The sequence below is a fragment of the Sebastes umbrosus genome, chromosome 2 (assembly GCF_015220745.1).
Source record: "Sebastes umbrosus isolate fSebUmb1 chromosome 2, fSebUmb1.pri, whole genome shotgun sequence".
Lineage (NCBI taxonomy): Eukaryota > Metazoa > Chordata > Actinopteri > Perciformes > Sebastidae > Sebastes > Sebastes umbrosus.
Genome location: NC_051270.1, coordinates 37,315,032 through 37,333,161, shown reverse-complemented (window position 1 = coordinate 37,333,161; position 18,130 = coordinate 37,315,032). Strand labels below are relative to the sequence as shown.

The 18,130-nt window shown below is 46.5% G+C and overlaps 1 protein-coding gene across 3 annotated transcripts in view; it reads left to right on the top strand.

The window, feature by feature from the left end:
• prmt3 (protein arginine methyltransferase 3) overlaps positions 1–18,130 on the top strand; it is an 86,628-nt gene that overhangs the window by 57,379 nt on the left and 11,119 nt on the right. For all 3 annotated transcript variants that reach the window (XM_037752195.1, XM_037752184.1, XM_037752204.1), the window contains exons 14-15: positions 15,296–15,346; positions 16,904–16,991. In XM_037752195.1, coding sequence (XP_037608123.1) covers positions 15,296–15,346; positions 16,904–16,991 — 139 coding nt within the window. The remainder of the gene's footprint in view (positions 1–15,295; positions 15,347–16,903; positions 16,992–18,130) is intronic.

Sequence of the window (18,130 nt, the reverse complement as noted above, 5' to 3'; positions counted from 1 at the left end):
AAACACAATCACAACCCACCTCTCACACTGGAGCCAGAAATAGTTGCGGTGTATTAAAAACATGTTTGCCTTGCCTGTAGATTCCTGTGCTGGTCATAAAGTTATTCTTTATGTTTCAGCCTTGTCCTCTCGTACGTACTTGTCTCACATGTCAACGTACTCTAAATACTTCATAAGTCTTCAGACGAATAGGTAGCCATTATAATTAATTCAATAGATTGTTTGTGACCTCAAGGTACAAATCTTTCAACTGTTTTTGGAGCACACTCCAAGCGCCAAGGCCGAAGGCCTAGGAAGGAGGTTATGCTTTCACCGGCGTTGGTTTAGTTGTTTGTCTGTTAGCAGAATTACTCCAAAAGTCCGTAATTGATTTGAATGAATCTTTTTGGAGGGGTGGGGTGTGACACAATAAACAATCCATTAGATTTTGGTGGCGATCCGGATCATGATCCGGATTCAGGAATTTTTTTTAGGGATTCCGATCAGCCAGAACATTAAGACCTCTGGGTATAACACATGCGCAGTGTAACTGATGACGCGTTGATGACGCATGACCCCGCCTCTTTCCTTCAGAGAGAGAGAGCGGGGAGGTCCTTTTCTGTAATGATAGACACATTTGTAACGTAGCAGAGCCATTTTCAATGCAAACCTCCTCAGTGAGAATGTTGCTCGCCATCACAAAGTGAATTACTAAAATGTAACATGATTACTGTGATGAATGAGTCATATGACCGTATCCATCTAGTGTTTTGGTGGTGCTCAGTTTAAACATATTTTACACAGCCTCATAAGTCCTAGGGGGGGAAAAAGCAAATTAGTACTCTTTAATTGCCTAATTTGTGCTTTCAAATTAATAACTTGCGTGCACGAATTAACAGAACATAGCGTTAAAAACAACATATGTTTAAGGGATTTCAAAGATAATTCAACCTTGTTAACCCACAACACCCCCGACATATTCATTTATCTCTGTCCTAAATCAAAAACTATGGGCTGTCAATCGATTCAAATATTTAATCCTGATTAATCACGTGATTGTCCGTAGTTATCAACATCCATTATCAACATGGGAGTCGGCAAATATGCCGCTTCATGCATATGTATGTATATATTTATTACTGGAAATCAATTAACAACACAAAACAATGAGAGATATTGTCCAGAAACCCTCACAGGTACTGCAGCCCAACAGGCAACAACAGCTGTCAGTGTGTCAGTGTGCTGACTTGACTATGACTTGCCCCAAACTGCATGTGATTATCATAAAGTGGGCATGTCTGTAAAGGGGAGACTCGTGGGTACCCATAGAACCCATTTAAAAATTCACATATCTGAAGGTCAGAGGTCAAGGGACCCCTTTGAAAATGGCCATGCCAGTTTTTCCTTGCTAAAATGTAGCACAAGTTTGGAGCATTATTTAGCCCTCCTTCATGACAAGCTAGTATGACATGGTTGGTGCCGAAGGAGTCATTAGGTTTTCTAGTTTCATATGATGCCAGTATCTTCGCTCTCCTTTTAAAACCCGTTACCCGCTACAACCTCCGAAAGATCGAACAGCGGCAGGACCCCACAGCGGCCCGTTGGATTTTTAAGAAGTTAATTAAAAATCGCGAGTTGCATTCACAAAAACCCCAATGACGACACGAGGCAGAGGAGGAGTTACCCGGCCCGGAGGAAGCCCGGGGCCCACGTCTGGAGCCAGGCCCAGACGGAGGGCCCGTCAACGAGCGTCTGGTGGCCGGGCTTGCCACGGAGCCCGGCTGGGGATACCCCGAAGAAGGAACGTGGCACCCCCCTCCTCTCCATCCTGTGGGCTCACCACCTGCGGGAAGAACCGCTTGGGTCGGGTGCGCTGCCACACGGGTGGCAGTGAAGGCCAGGGACCTCGACGGACTGGACCCGGGCGGCAGAGGCTGGCTCTGGGGACGTGGAACGTCACCTCTCTGTGGGGGAAGGAGCCGGAGCTTGTGCGGGAGGTGGAGCGCTATCAGTTGGATCTGGTAGGGCTTACCTCTACGCACAGCCTCGGTTCTGGAACCGTACTCTTGGATAGGGGTTGGACTCTATTCTTCTCTGGAGTTGCCCATGGTGTGAGGCGCCGGGCGGGTGTGGGGATACTCACAAATCCCTGGCTGAGTGCCGCTATGTTGGAGTTTACCCCGGTGGACGAGAGGGTCGCCTCCCTACGCCTTCGGGTTATGGGGGGAAAACTCTGACTGTTGTTTGTGCGTATGCACCAAACAGCAGTTCGGAGTATTCGGCCTTCTTGGAGACCCTGAATGGAGTCCTGTATGGGGCTCCAGTAGGGGACTCCATAGTTCTCCTGGGAGACTTCAACGCGCACGTGGGCAACGATGGAGACACCTGGAGTGGCGTGATTGGGAGGAACGGCCTCCCTGATCTAAACCCGAGTGGTCGTTTGTTGTTGGACTTCTGTGCTAGTCATGGATTGTCCATAACGAACACCATGTTCGAACATAAGGATGCTCATAAGTGTACGTGGTACCAGAGCACCCTAGGCCGAAGGTCGATGATCGATTTTGTAATCGTATCATCTGATCTGAGGCCGCATGTTTTGGACACTCGGGTGAAGAGAGGGGCGGAGCTGTCAACTGATCACCATCTGGTGGTGAGTTGGGTCAGAGGGTGGGGGAAGACTCTGGACAGACCTGGTAAGCCCAAACGCGTAGTGAGCGTGAACTGGGAACGTCTGGAGGAGGCCCCTGTCCGAGAGATCTTCAACTCACACCTCCGGCGGAGCTTTTCTGGCATCCCTGTGGAGGTTGGGGGCATTGAACCCGAGTGGACGATGTTCAAAGCTTCCATTGCTGAAGCTGCGGCAGTGAGCTGTGGTTTTAAGGTCTTAGGTGCCTCAAGGGGCGGCAACCCTCGAACACCATGGTGGACACCGGTGGTCAGGGAAGCCGTCCGACTGAAAAAGGAGGCCTTCTGGGATATGTTATCTCGGAGGTCTCCGGAGGCAGTTGCAGGGTACCGACGGGCCCGAAGAGCAGCAGCCACTGCCGTGACGGAGGCAAAGCAGCGGGTGTGGGAGGAGTTCGGAGCAGCCATGGAGAAGGACTTTCGGTCGGCACCAAAGTGCTTCTGGAAAACCATCCGGCACCTTAGGAGGGGGAAACGGGGAACCATCCAAGCTGTGTACAGTAAGGATGGGACACTGTTGACCTCAACTGAGGAGGTAATCGGGCGGTGGAAGGAGCACTTTGAGGAACTTCTGAATCCGACCAATACGCCCTCTATGGTAGAGGCAGAGCTGGAAGCTGATGGGGGACCATCATCAATTACCCTGGTGGAAGTCACTGAGGTAGTCAAACAACTCCACAGTGGCAAAGCCCCGGGGGTTGATGAGATCCGCCCAGAAATGCTGAAGGCTCTGGGTGGGGAGGGGCTGTCTTGGATGACACGTCTCTTCAACACCGCGTGGAAGTCGGTGACAGTGCCTAAGGAGTGGCAGACCGGGTGGTGGTTCCCCTTTTCAAAAAGGGGGACCAGAGAGTGTGTGCCAATTACAGGGGTATCACACTGCTCAGCCTCCCTGGTAAAGTCTACTCCAAGGTGCTGGAAAGGAGGGTTCGGCCGATAGTCGAACCTCAGATCGAAGAGGAACAATGCGGATTCCGTCCTGGCCGTGGAACAACGGACCAGCTCTTCACTCTCGCAAGGATCCTGGAGGGGGCCTGGGAGTATGCCCATCCAGTCTACATGTGTTTTGTGGACTTGGAGAAGGCATATGACCGGGTCCCCCGGGAGATACTGTGGGGGGTGCTGCGGGAGTATGGGGTGAGGGGGGCACTTCTCAGGGCCATCCAATCCCTGTACGCCCAAAGCGAGAGCTGTGTTCGGATCCTCGGCAATAAGTCGGACTCATTTCCGGTGGGGGTTGGCCTCCGCCAGGGCTGCGCTTTGTCACCAATCCTGTTCGTGATATTCATGGACAGGATATCGAGGCGTAGTCGGGTGGAGGAGGGTTTGCAGATCGGTGTGCTGAGGATCTCATCGCTACTTTTTGCAGATGATGTGGTCCTGTTGGCATCATCGGTTTGCGACCTCCAGCACTCACTGGATCAGTTCGTAGCCGAGTGTGACGCAGTCGGGATGAGAATCAGCACCTCTAAATCTGAGGCCATGGTTCTCAGCAGGAAACCGGTGGATTGCCTACTCCGGGTAGGGAATGAGTCCTTACCCCAAGTGAAGGAATTTAAGTATCTCGGGGTCTTGTTCGCGAGTGAGGGGACGATGGAACGTGAGATTGGTCGGAGAATTGGAGCAGCAGGGGCGGTATTGCATTCGCTTTACCACACCGTTGTGACGAAAAGAGAGCTGAGCCGGAAGGCAAAGCTCTCGATCTACCGTTCAATCTTCGTTCCTACTCTCACCTATGGTCATGAGGGTTGGGTCATGACCGAAAGAACGAGGTCGCGGGTGCAAGCGGCCGAAATGGGTTTCCTCAGGAGGGTGGCTGGCGTCTCCCTTAGAGATAGGGTAAGAAGCTCAGTCATCCGTGAGGGACTCGGAGTAGAGTCCTTGCTCCTTTGCGTCGAAAGGAGCCAGTCGAGGTGGTTCGGGCATCTAGCACGGATGCCTTCTGGGCGCCTCCCTTGGGAGGTGTTCCAGGCACGACCAGCTGGGAGGAGACCACGTGGAAGACCCAGGACTAGGTGGAGAGATTATATCTCTACTCTGGCCTGGGAACGCCTCGGGATCCCCCAGTCAGAGCTGGTTAATGTGGCCCGGGAAAGGGAAGTTTGGGGTCCCCTGCTGGAGCTGTTGCCCCCACGACCCGATCCCGGATAAGCGGTTGAAGATGGATGGATGGAGTTGCATTAATGCATTAAAGAAATTAGTGTTATTAAAACAAATTTGCGTTAACGCGCTATTATCGCGTTAACTTTGATAGCCCTATCAAAAATTGAAAATGAATGCAGTTAATTAACGACAAAAATAAGGAGTCCTATTTAAGATATCCCATGATTCATCGGAAACCCGGCTGAGTTGTGCAGGTCAGCTTGACCAACGACAGCAACACACAAAACTGAAGTGTGTGTCCTCAGTGAGGGTCAGCTACAGGCACCAAAGCATGGAGAATGGTTTATGAGTCTATTTGGTGAGGTGCTGGCAGCCACCATAAACCCCCCTCACCCCAGCCATCCCCACCCACTTCCCCCTGAACTTCCTCCAGCGTCTGAGGCCACATTTTCTCTCCGTGGTACCGGCCGACTACAGAGCAGCCTCGCCGCTACTGCAGGCTGTGACGCTCTGCGCTGTGAGAAGTGATCTGTCTGGACAAAAGCTCATTGTGTTGGAGCAGCTTTGTGTTGTGCTGCAGTGTTACTGCGCTGTCTGGTGTTCTATTGGTTTAATGGATAATCAATAGGTGGTTATTATCTGGCCTGTGCTCCCTGGGTGAGGCCGGGGAATTTAATGGGATTTGTAAACATCCTCTCATTTTTCCTGTCTTTTTCTGCTCTGTAATTGAAAACACCCAGTTTCTATATCTGGGATGTAAGTCCAGTCATGTTAGGGGTCCTGCAGCAAAAACAGATGATGGGATCGTACGGTGTCATTTTTCACTTTTTTATTTTATTTTTTTAGGTGCAAAACCACTCCATCCCCTGCTCTCTTCCTGCTATTTCACGCTTCTGATCATCCTCCTCCGTCGGCATGCCGATATGCAAGAGCATACACACTGTATGTGTCTTTATGATTTATCATTCAGTCGTGCTATCAGACTCGTTTTATTCAAGTGTTTCTGGCTTTTTTTTAATGCAGTTGTATCACTTGGGCTGCGTCCAGCCTGCTTGTGCCAGGATTTACAGACGGATTATTGACCTGCAGGTGTACAGGGGGGTGATGCTAACCACAAAGATACTGATCTGTAGTCAGTATCGGCCGCAGCTCCTCAGTAGTAGTTAAGGTTAGGATGTGTGAAGGGTAAACCGCTCCTGGACCAGTGCTCGGGGTTCGGTGAGGGAGAGCTGCTGCGCCTCCCGTCCTGTGATGGAGCGCCTGCTTTTGTTCTCCCGTCGACAGTCCATTCATCAGCTCAGCCTGCCTAACCTTGCATTAAATGAACAGCACAACCCCTGCGTCTGCGCCGTTCGCGCACAAGACAAATCCTCTCACTCTCGCTTTTTTTTTTCTTTTTCTTTTCCTTGCCTCCCTTTTTACATCTCGCATGCTCTGCGCCTTGTAGACATTGTGTCTGCCTTTGCAAACTGGGATACAGTATAGTATATATGTGCTGAAACTTCCATTAAAACTTGGATCAGAAATTCTCTCAGGGCATCTATATAAACTTTTTTTGTTTTAGCCCCCCTCAGCTCCATGATCCATTCACCTGAACTGTAGAGCAGGTATAGCAAAAAATGCCTCATCCCCTCCTAAAGGCTGGAAATGATGTATGCTGACGGTGTTGCAGGAGAGAATAAGTTTCTGTCTGTAATTAATTTCAACACTGCTGCTGATGTAGCTACTGTAGCGCTACAGAGGAGAACGTCCCTGCAATCCATCTCTAACCTGCTTTCCATCAAATTTAAATTGTGTGTGTGTGTGTGGGGGGGGGGGGGGGTGGGGGGGGGGGGGGTGTGGGGGGGGGGGGGTGGCCTTCTGGACTGATGGGGCAGGCACTCGTCAACTTCAAGGATGACGTTCAGCACATTAAGAAGGGAATTGTTAATGGAAAAATCCTCTCTGTAGCTCTCAACAGTGTAAAACACACAACATTCAAAGTATCGTCTGAGTGTCAACAAGAATTGTTTCGGCAGACTATTTCCAGTCCAGTCAAAAAATGTTCAACATACTGATTTTTGTCAATATCCTAGAAGTTAAAGGAGAAATGTGCTGATTTTACTAAATCTGTTTAGAGGTCTTGAGGAATCCTACTGCGTTTTTATGTGCTTGATTATATTTAATGGTGGTGCAGATTTCAGATTTTTTTTCCCCTCGGGGCTCCTTCCAAGGCAACGCCCCCCCACACACACATGCACGAGCACCGCCGCATCGTAACTACTTCACAGACACAGAGCGGAGAGAGGACCTCAACTCAACAACGCTACCTCATGTTTTTCTCTTCCATTCTCCAGTAAACGTGCGGCGGCTACGCGCTTTGAGTTCAGGCTGGTGCACGCCAAGGTTAGAGTACGAGCAGGGAGGCATCTGATTGGTTCATTCCAAGCGGACCTCGAGGCAGTGATTGGTAGACGTTTTTACAGGATTACAGCAGCTACAGATGACGGCTCTTTTCCGGTCCTTTTTCAGAGCTCATCAGTAATGGATCGCTGTCGGGATGTAAAGACCATTTCAACCAATATAACAAATAGTGTATACTGGAGAACATCGTCAACCCTGCCTTTAAGTTTAAAAATAAAATCTGGGGGTGTGGATTTAGAAAGAAGCGAGTTTAACAGACCTCTGCAGCCCGCTGCTCATCTCAGCTTGAGGCTAGCGACTCAAGGCTACATTGGCCGCTATCGGCATCGCAGAGCAGTCACTCTCCCTCTTACCGGTGCCCATTTAGTTCCTTTTTCGCGCATCAGCGCCGTGTTATCGATACATAGTCGGAAGACAGACGCTATGAACTGGAAGTGAAAGTGTCTGCTGAATACGGAGATTTCACACACGGGACGAGAGAGAGTTGACAGACAAGACGATGGTGGAGGATTAGGTGTCAAATTGAAAAACAAACGCGCCCATTTGGCAATATGTCCGACATTAATGAGGCAATCACAGCCGGTGTGCAAGGAGCAACGACACCAGGTGAAAATCTGTGGCCTCGCAGCAAAAGCTGGACCGGAGAGGCCAGACACACAGCCATCCGACGTTAAAGATCCAAGTAAGCGCTCGTAAATTGTCCGGTAACACCGGTCACGAGTTTATTAACCATTGGGAACGTTTTCTCACTGTGACATCCCTAGTGCTTTGGTGACATAGCCGGGGGCCGGCTGCGCGTGCATTTTAGTGCATGAGTCTCTTTCTCTGTGGTGTCGTGGCCGCTGCTATGCACTGTGCTCACATGGAGGTTACAGCTGATAACGCCGTCCCGACCACCGACGTCGTCAACAGAAAGTAGTCATCTGGATATCCCTGTAGCCGTCGGAGCGAAGTGCATCGCAGCTGTAGAGCAATAAGCCACTTTCCCTTTATCAATGGTGTCAGTCGCTGAAGACCATGCCATTTTATTTTTTGCCATTTGTAAATTTGCAGACAAAAACCACTTTGTTACGTTTGCTACTGTTTGCTTAGCTTTATTCAAGCTAGCTAAATTAAAAACTAGCAACAGTCACTAACATCAACAGACCAGAGAGCCCTCACGGATCGAGCTGTTCTCATACACCGTTCATAGCTCCTAAACCTAAGTAGTTTCGTTGCCTAAACCTAACCAAGTTGTTTCCTGCAAAGAGGGAAGTTTTTGAAAAGACGGAATGCACGTAACGAGCGTAAATTGACACGTGTTGCTGGACATTCATAAGAAAACGCACAAAAAGAATACGATATCACACGAACCGTCGGGATACGTCGCATTGATACAGCAGGAAGTCAGCCGGCCAGTTTTACCACGAAGCTGCGACAGGAATTCTGCTTTCTGTGTTTTTACGTTCAGTAACACTGAAAGACGAGGGTTTGAGATGATTGAAATGATGGTTTTTTTTGGAAAAGCTCTTGGAGGGTTGGATACCCCGTCGCCCTGGTGACAGTTAACATTTCCCAAATCTCGATAACAATGAGTAAAAAGTTATTATGATCAATGGTCATAAAATGGGGAAAAAAATTTTTAAAAACACCGGTTGACAAAAACTAAAATTAATATATGTTAACACCACACATGTTTTTTTTTTTACAAATGCTGCCTCTCTACCATCTCCCACCCTGAATTTAACTTCAGTGCTCTTTTTATTCCCTGAGATTAGCTGAGTAAAGCTCAGCAACGCAGCTAACCACAGTCAGTCAGTTTAGCGCAGCGTGAACGTGGACCTTCTCTATCTGTTCCAGTACAGTTGTTTGTTGTGGAGGTGTGCTGTAGCTGAGTGTGAGTCGTGCTCCACCTCACTGGAGTGGCAGCAGTCGGGTGAAGAGGCTGAGAAGAGAGATGGGGGAGGTGGAGGAGGAGGGCGGAGGGGGGATTCTCACCAACCAGCCCGTGAGGTGGTCGTGCTTGAAGCCTCCACGCCTGGATAAACCCCATCAAAAGCGCATTAGCCCTCTCTTCTCCCCCCCCTACCCTCCCTCCCCTCAGCACCCCTCCCCTTAACCCCCGCCCCCCCCCTCCCTACGTCGTATAATAGTATCTGGCCGGGCCACGCAGCTCGCTGACACACAGCCGGGCGAAAGGGGAGCGATGATGAATTGCTCCCTGTTGGTGTTATCCATGATGATAATTATTAATTTTCCCCCCCGCTCTTCCCGGAGAATGGGGGCCGGAGAGCTGCAGCGTTGCGGAGCCTCCTCCGTGGGCCCGTCAGGAAGCCCACTGTCATCACTTATCGCAGACAGAGCCGGGGCCCAAGGCTAAACGCTGATGAAAATGAAAAGCGCTCATTCTGATTTGTCCTGTTTTCGGTGTGTGTGTGTGTGTTTGTGTGTGTGTGTGTGGGGGGGGTGCGGGGGGGTGTACGTGTCTACATTTTTTGAAGTTTACCCTTTCTTTTCCTCTCTGTTTGTCTCTCTTGTTTCGTTAACCCCCCCGCCCCCCTCCCTTCTTCCATGTGCCGGGATACAGAGGCCTCATTCTGTCAGGGATTGCAACAAATTCTCCGATACAACATAATAACGGGGTTGTTAAAATTTTCATAAATTAATGGAACATGCATTTTGAACATTGGTCTGTGAGGGTGCAACATTTTTAATTTAAAGTTTCTGATTATTCACAACAAGATGACGACGATGACGACAACCGTTTTTTCTTTTTGTATTAAATCAACTGACTTTTGTAATGTGAAAGGGGTTGCTCGTAGCATTGTTGTAGTCAAGACCACCACAACCGAGACCAAGTCCTGGCCAAGACCAGAGTGTATCGAGACCGAGACAAGACCTAAGGAATCCATTGGCACCATGTCATGCTAACATGATTGGAAAGGAGGCTAAATAACGCTCCAAAGTTGCGCTAAATTTTAACGAGGAAAAACTGGCATGGCCATTTTCAAAGGGGTCCCTTGACCTCTGACCTTAAGATATGTGGATGAAAATGGGTTCTATGGGTACCCACGAGTCTCCCCTTTACAGACATGCCCACTTTATGATAATCACATTCAGTATTTTTTTCATGCAGTATAAATGGGTTACTTTCTCATATTCTAAAAATCGTGTATTTGAATATTTCTGCATACTGGGGTACCTAAACAGTCTTGGAATTGCATAAACTGGGTATCAATGTAAAGCTGAGACTCTTGTGGATCCGATGAGCCCAACTGTATTCATGTGTGATGATGTTAGTCCCCGTAGTAGCCATTTCATTTCAGTGAGACCATTTTTTTAAATTTGACCTCACTGTATAAAATGACCTGTGGTGACCTCTAGGATAATCACAGCCTTGTGAAACTTTACAGCCACAAACTAGAGACCTAGAGCATTCAGAGGATGGATGGCTTTCCTAGCTAGATTGACAATTAGGGGACTTCTGAGCAGTCTCCAGAACAGAAGCGCTTGCCATCCAATCGCCGAAAAATGCAATGCTTGCAGAAATCTAAAAATATCAAATGTTTTTGATACCAAATCACAGAATGGCTTCTTCTGTGGTTGTTCCTCAAGGTCTTGGTGTCTTAATGTGGTATTCCGGAGGGATTATTGAACATTTTAATCAATTCTCCAGTGGTATAAAATGGTTACATTTAGCACCAAATCTATGTAACAAATGGTATCAACCCAAAAATTGCTGCAACAACTCACGAGACATAATAGAGCATGGGGATGGGCATCATATACTTTGATCATAATGTTCTAAACCCTTATACACTTTCACAATTCATTTGAAATAATTAATTAATTAATTAATTTGTGTTTATTTCTGATTTATGACTAGAACAACTTGACACAGTGCTGAGCAGCATCTCAAATTAATCTTCAGGTTCCCAGCTTTCAGATGATGTACACCACTTCTATGTGACGTCTACTGTTGACCTGCTATCTCCCCATAAAGACCCTCTGTACCCCCCTAAAAAAGACTAAAACGGGTCTATTGTGGGTCTCAGAGGGTTTTTAAAGGTGTTTTTAATTCTTACCAAGTGACGATTGCTGCATCTGAACACTGAAAGTTTTCAGTTCTCATCCGGAGTTAAAGTTTGCATCTCGATGTATCATTTTACTGGCTGTCGTAAAAGCTATTATTAAGTCTGTTTAAAGGGCCCCAAGAAGTTTGATAAAGTCTCTTCCCTCAGCCCAGTTTAAATCAGAAAGCATTAACAGCCTGCGATCGGCCGGGCTCGGTGCAGTACAGTCCATATCAGGTGTGAGTCATCAACGTCTTTATTGCTTATCTCAACACTTTCACATCTTTTGTGAACGAGGCAGTTACGTTCCTTTTTTTCTTCTTTCAAATGTGATTTTAATGGAGCAGCAAGTCGCCGAGCTTCTCTGCTGTTTTTTTCTCTCTTTATTTTGCATTTGCAAGTTTCACTCTGTGGCCTAAATCTTAATTGTCCGTCTCGCTGCCGTGTGAAAGTTGCACAAACGCAGAAGTGACAATCAATCTCGCTTACGAGGCGTTGTCATCAGCGAGGCGCGATGAGGATGATCTCTGCCTTCTCCGGCTGAGAGAGGTGAATCCGCTCTGCCTGACGAGTAATTACGGCTAATTTCCTAATTACCTCGGTACCGAGCGCCTCTGTAGCGTTCATTAAAAGCCATAATTGCATTGGGTTGACATGCTCTTTTATCCACTTTGGCTTCTTTTCTGGCGGTTTAGTTGTGAGCTAGCGTGCCGCCCCTGCCTGTCTGAGTCGATAAAGGTTGATTGAAGCCTCTGCGCGGGGAGTGTGTTGAACACGGCTTCCGACGGCATCGTGATGTCGAGTCTGTGTGTGTGTGTATCTTTACGTGTGTGCTGTATGTAGAGCTTTCTTGGCCCAGTACATGCGGAAATAATTTAAATACAATTCGGGAGACTTTTACAGAACAGATGGCACTATTTTGTTTCTCCAAGTGATACAAATCAATAAAAAAAATCCTGTAAAAAAAAGAAACCTTGCATTATGTTACTGCCACTCTCCTTGCTCCTTCACACCTTCTCAACTTTGTCTGTTTTCCTGTCTTTACCTCTCTTTCCTCTCTCCCGTCCCTCTGTTTTCCTCTCTCCCTTCTCTTCCCATTGATTCGGCTCTTCTTTGTCTCGGAGAGCTGGCCTCCAAGTTGTCAGCTGCGTCAGGATTAAAAGCTATTAGTTCTGCATCATTGCCACTACAAGTGCGCTCCTGAGATTGATAGAGTGCCTCTCTTCTTCCAGTTAGGGGGAGAAATGGGAGGAAAACAAGCCCGGGGTGGGGGGGGATTTTTACCTCACATATCTGACAACGGTCACCTACAGGCACTCTGGCCCTGGACTTTCCCTCAGTTTGTTTTAGATGTGTGAATTGGCTTTCACTCAGTTGTGTTTCTAGCTGTATAAATCCATATCAGCCCACAGTATATTTTAAAAGAAAGACTACATTTCCATGCAGGCATTTAATGAATTGAAAACCCAATATGAAGGAAAATAGGTCTTTTCTGGTCACAGACTCTCAGCTTCTGACTGGCTGCTTTCATCTCCTTTAGTTTGCAAAACTCTCATCAACAATAGTGGAGCAGAGATTTGTCTAATTTCCGTTCCCCCATAGTGGGCATTATTCCGATCCACACATATTCAGTTGGACTAAAACCACATTAGTGTTTAGTTTTCCTCCTCTGTGTTTTTTACATTGCAGTAACACTGTCACCAAAATAGCCACCTTTGCTAATTTCATGTACCAAGCTGGATTTTTTGTTTTGTATTATTATTGTCAGCAAAAAATTGCCTCCATGTCGTCGTCGGCTGCCTCGTAATTTATTTCTTTTGTCCGGTGACAAGTCTCCCAGATGAGGTGAGAGGGAGCACATGGGAGCTGTTGTTGACTCAGCCGAAAGGAGAAACCCGATTTGGTTTTGAGAGGAAGGAGGGTTGAAGAGTGCAGCTCTCACATGATTCATATCCAAACCTACTGTCTCTGTAAACGGGGGGGCCAATACAGTTCTCCAGACCGTGCTCACATTTTAACAATTTATTTTTGTCCGCATAGAGAACAATGATACAAGGACACAAATATTAAAGGTGCCGCAGAAAACATTCACAAAATCGTGGACCAGTGATGTACACTAGGTCTTCACAATAGAAAACATGGTAGGCCTTCTCAGTTCTCAGAGATATAAGTAGCAGCGTCTTCAGCAGTGGTTTACCCCCCTTGTTGCGCATCCCAAGTTCTAACTCCGGGGTCTAAAAAGTGAAACAAATGCTGAAGTGCCTTAAACTTGCATTCTTTCCAACAGCCAGCAGGGGGCGACTCCTCTGGTTGCAAAAAGAAGTCTGATTGTATAGAAGTCTGCGAGAAAATGAGCCTACTTCTCACTTGATTTATTACCTTAGTAAACATTGTAAACATGAGTTTATGGTCTCAATCACTAGTTTCAAGTCTTCTTCAATACGGCATGAAGTTCATTTAGTAAATTATAGTCCCATTTAGAGTCAAATAGACCATAAAGCAAGGGATGCTTTAGGGCGTGGCTACCTTGTGATTGACAGGTCGCTACCACGGCGTTGTCCGGTCTGGGAGTTTAACCCTTTCACGGTGTGTTTTCAGTTCATGAAAGTTAATTATAACATTTCGGTCGTTGTACTTGGCTCCACCCTCTCGTGTCGCTTGTGGTTGCAAATAACCAAGATGGCGATGGCCAAAATTTCGAACTCCTGGCTTCAAAACGGCAGTCCCCAAACCACGTCACGATGACTACGTCCACATCTTATATACAGTCTACGGTTATGACCAGCCTGTGAGTGTGTCCTAGGCTGCCAAATATGAAGACAAGTAGCCTGCACCTATTACCGGCTCTAAGATGGTGTTTAGGAGTGGTTGGTGTATATTGACCTTGGTCATAAAGGCTTCCTCTAGACTAGAGTCAAAGGTGCAGGCCACCTCTAATAATAAACACTTTTTGGGACTTTTCATTGACCGTTACAACATCTAGTCCCCTATTATGTCGTGCCGCGCTACGTACATTCCTTTGTAAACATAACAGCCTTTCAAGCCGTGCTCCATTCACATGTTTGCATGCTTATTTTGAAGTACAGCATTACAAAAGCTGTATGGAAACGCCAAAATTCGATAAAACGTCCTCAATTGCCAGAAAAAAATAAAGAATTTACGCTTGCTTGAGATGGTTTTTGCCTTTGTGAAAAAAGAGTTGACGCGCTAAATAGGTTATGGAAATGCCTTTGCCGAATAAATTCTGACGTAGCAAACATTTAACTCACATGACCGATCAGCCGTTTCTGCTGTCGCCGTCTTCTCGGGCGCCATAACGGGCGAATGCTCGTTTTTTGTTTCCAGACAACGTGAAACATGGCCAATGACTGACTGACTGACTGACTGACATGACAGAACAGTTAAGACTTGCCCAATTGAAACAAAGTCCCAAAGACATCTCTATTATTCTCTCGTAGATGGTTGGGTGGCCAAGTCGACTGGTTTTGTTTCCCAGTTTGCATCCTCTACTTCTTCTTCTCCTCTGTTTATTGGCGGATTACAGCCATGCGTAGCCTATGGCGCCAACTTCTGACCAAACTACGCTGTAGCAGAGTTTATTAGTTTCAAAACAGTTGATGGAAACACGCATTTGCATTTCTTTTTTTGGTGGCATTTCAAAATGTTTGCTTAAAATTTACTTGACAATTGAATGGAAACACAGCTACTGTGGTAGGAAACCAGATAGAAAGGTTGAGCCTGGTGGGATGGACTCGTAGTTCACACACACATGCATATGACAATGACATGGTAAGCACGGCAAGCAAACTCATTTAAATTCTTGTGTCTCCTTTAAGGTAAGGTAAGTACTGTAAAGATAACTGTAAATATTTGAACTGTAAATTTGATTCCCAGTTTGGTTTTACTGCCTTGTTCCTCAACACAGCAGCTCATTTTGCTCATTAAAACCCTGAGACGTGTTCTGCCTCCCGCCTCACTCTAGGCTGCATGTCAAGAGTCGCCGTGTAGTCAAACAAATCCAGGGGTTTATTGTACTGTCACATTCTAACACGCCCCTCATATTTCATTTGCAGGCAATTGTCGGCTACTTTGACATTTTCTTTGACAAAGGCTGCGGCAACAAGGTAAGCAGCAGCGGCCAACAGCCAAGCCATTTAACGGAAACTCAATTATGTTCACGCTTTAGCGTGTTCCTCCTCCCCGAGGCCTTTCGCTGGCAATCGACGGGCGTCCTAGTCGACTGCTGATATAAGCACTTACCCAGCAGAGCCGGCCAGTTGGAACCGCCGGTGCCAAGCTCTGTGAGCAGCACAGATACGCCTTGTGATTGCACTTCCTATTGTACCTGAGACTCAAACTGCATGCTATGGATGATCCAGTAAAGGACCATATCCACTAGGAGCTAAGGCTGGAACATTGTAACATGTTTGCTTCATGAATACAGTGCAGTTAGGTTTTATTTATAATGCTATATGGTTTAGTGTGAGAGTGGATTGACTGTAACATAAAACCATGACATAGAAGATCGGTTCAAAGGGTTTGTGCAGCTTTATTTTAATCTGAACAAGACTCCTACAGGACCTCCAGTAAAGTTTATCTTACTTCTGTTTGAGTCCTTCCAGGTTTATTACTCTCAACTTTTAAATATTATTACTCTTTTTTTTAACTATTGCGCAGATAGACTCCTTTTAAACGACATGAATGTGAATAGCATTGTTTCCCATATAGACTCAAATTAAAGGAATAGTTCAGGTGTTTTGAAGTGGGGTTGTATGAGGTACTTATCTATAGTCAGTGTATTATCTACAGTAGATGACGGTCGGCAGGCCCCCCAGTTTGGAGAAACAGACAGGAGTACCAGCACGGGAGCAAAGCAATGTGCTGCTGTGGACGGGGGCAGCAGCAATTTTAGACACCTAGAAAAAAAAAAATTCCATTTAAGTGTACGTTATATTTAGAATATTTTCTCCGGTTTACCTTGCCGTGAGACAGCTATACAGTCTATGTTTCCAGTGGGCAACTGAAGTTGTTATCTATGCTCTTGCCAAAGCAACCAGACTCCATTGAAAAAATACTTTAATTAACACGAACACACTAACCGATCGAGGCGGCGGTAGACCAGCAACCCCCGTGTTCTGCGAGGTAAAATTGACTGTTTTCGTCAATGGAGTCTGATGGCTCCGAAGAGAGCATGGATGGATATAACGACTTTAATTCCCCATCAGAAAAGGCTGTCTGACGCAAGATAAAGTGGTGAAAATATTCTAAATATAGCGTACTCTTAAACAAATATTGATGTTTTGCTGCTGCCCCCCGTCCACAGCAGTACATCGCTTTGCCCCCATGCTGGTACTCTCGTCTGCTTCTCCAAACTGGGGGCGTGTCGACCGCCATCTACTGTAGGTAATACACTGACTATGGTATAAGTACCTAATACAACCCCACTTCAAAACACCTGAACTATTCCTTTAATTCTCATTTCTTTTGTTTTTTTATAGATTTTCACCAAAACATACCCAGAATTTCTTTTAATAATAGTAAATCGCATATATAAACCGATTTCAAGAAGTTGTTTTTGAAAAATGCTGCAACCCGACAAATTCTAGGAGCACTGGTTTGAGATGTTGTGATTGTGATGCTCTTATTTAATTATTTTTTCTTTTCACGTATTATCACACCAGGTGATGTTCTCCACGGGTCCCCAGGTCACAAAGACGCACTGGAAACAGACCGTCTTCCTACTGGACAGGCCTGTCCCTGTCCAAGCAGGTCAGTAGTAGATTTTGTCAGTTCTCATGTACATATTCTCTATCAGGCCACAAAGAGTTTACACGTGTGGTTAAGTTCCATTCAGGTTTGCTTTTCTTCTGTGGTTTTATTTTCCCTCTCCCGGACCTCGGCGGTGCGTCATAGCAAGTCGCGGCAGGTAATCTGTCTGTGGTGGAGATGTAGTCAGGCTGGTTGACACCCGTTATCTGTCAAACCGCAGAGACAGCGAGGGATCAAAACAAATCACACCCAGCCATCGAAGACAGCATGTAAAACTTCATCTGATAGCCAGGTTGCAGGCCTCTGAATCAAGACACGCTATGAGAGGAGCGCTTTGTAACTGACCGGTGAAATATTTATACAATCGCTGTATCAGCAGATTAAACTGTTTTTAACTGGTGCAGCTTACTGGGAGGCGTAGCTGTATGGATTACATTTTTTTTAATACATATATATATATATAGCGTCAAATCACAACAGAAGTTATCTTGAGACGCTTTTTATATAGAGCAGGTCTAGACCGCACTCTATAGTTTAGAGACCCAACAAGAGATCCCCCATGAGCATTGCATTGTTATGGTAATGCCCTGTGGCCAGGAAAAACTCCCCTTTAGTGGGTAGAAACCTCGAGGAGAACCGGGCTCTGGGTGGGCGGACATCTGCCTCGACCGGTTGGGTTTTGAGATGGAGACAGAGACAGAGACAGAAACAGAGGGAGGGGGTGGGAGAGGGAGAGGAGGAGAGATGCACAGCAACCACAATAATAGCAAAGCAGCTGTAAGAACTAATACAAATAGGACTTATAACAAAAATCAGTAGCAGTGGATGTAAAAGAATGATAATACAACTATCAGAATTAATAGCTGTAATAATAATAGAAATATAACTAATACTAGTGATAATAAAAGGGCTGATAATAATGATGGTAGCAGTGGGTGTCAAGCAGGCAGCAGACGCAACCACGATCCAGGTGTAACCCCGATCCATGGATACCTGCGAGACGAGAAAGCACAAAGACTCCGGGGGTGATAATCAAGTTAGTAACTTGAATGAATGGGACATGAATATATACAGACGTAGAGAGAGAGAGGACCTCAGTGTGTCATAGGAAGTCCCCTGGCAGTTTAGGCGAATAGCAG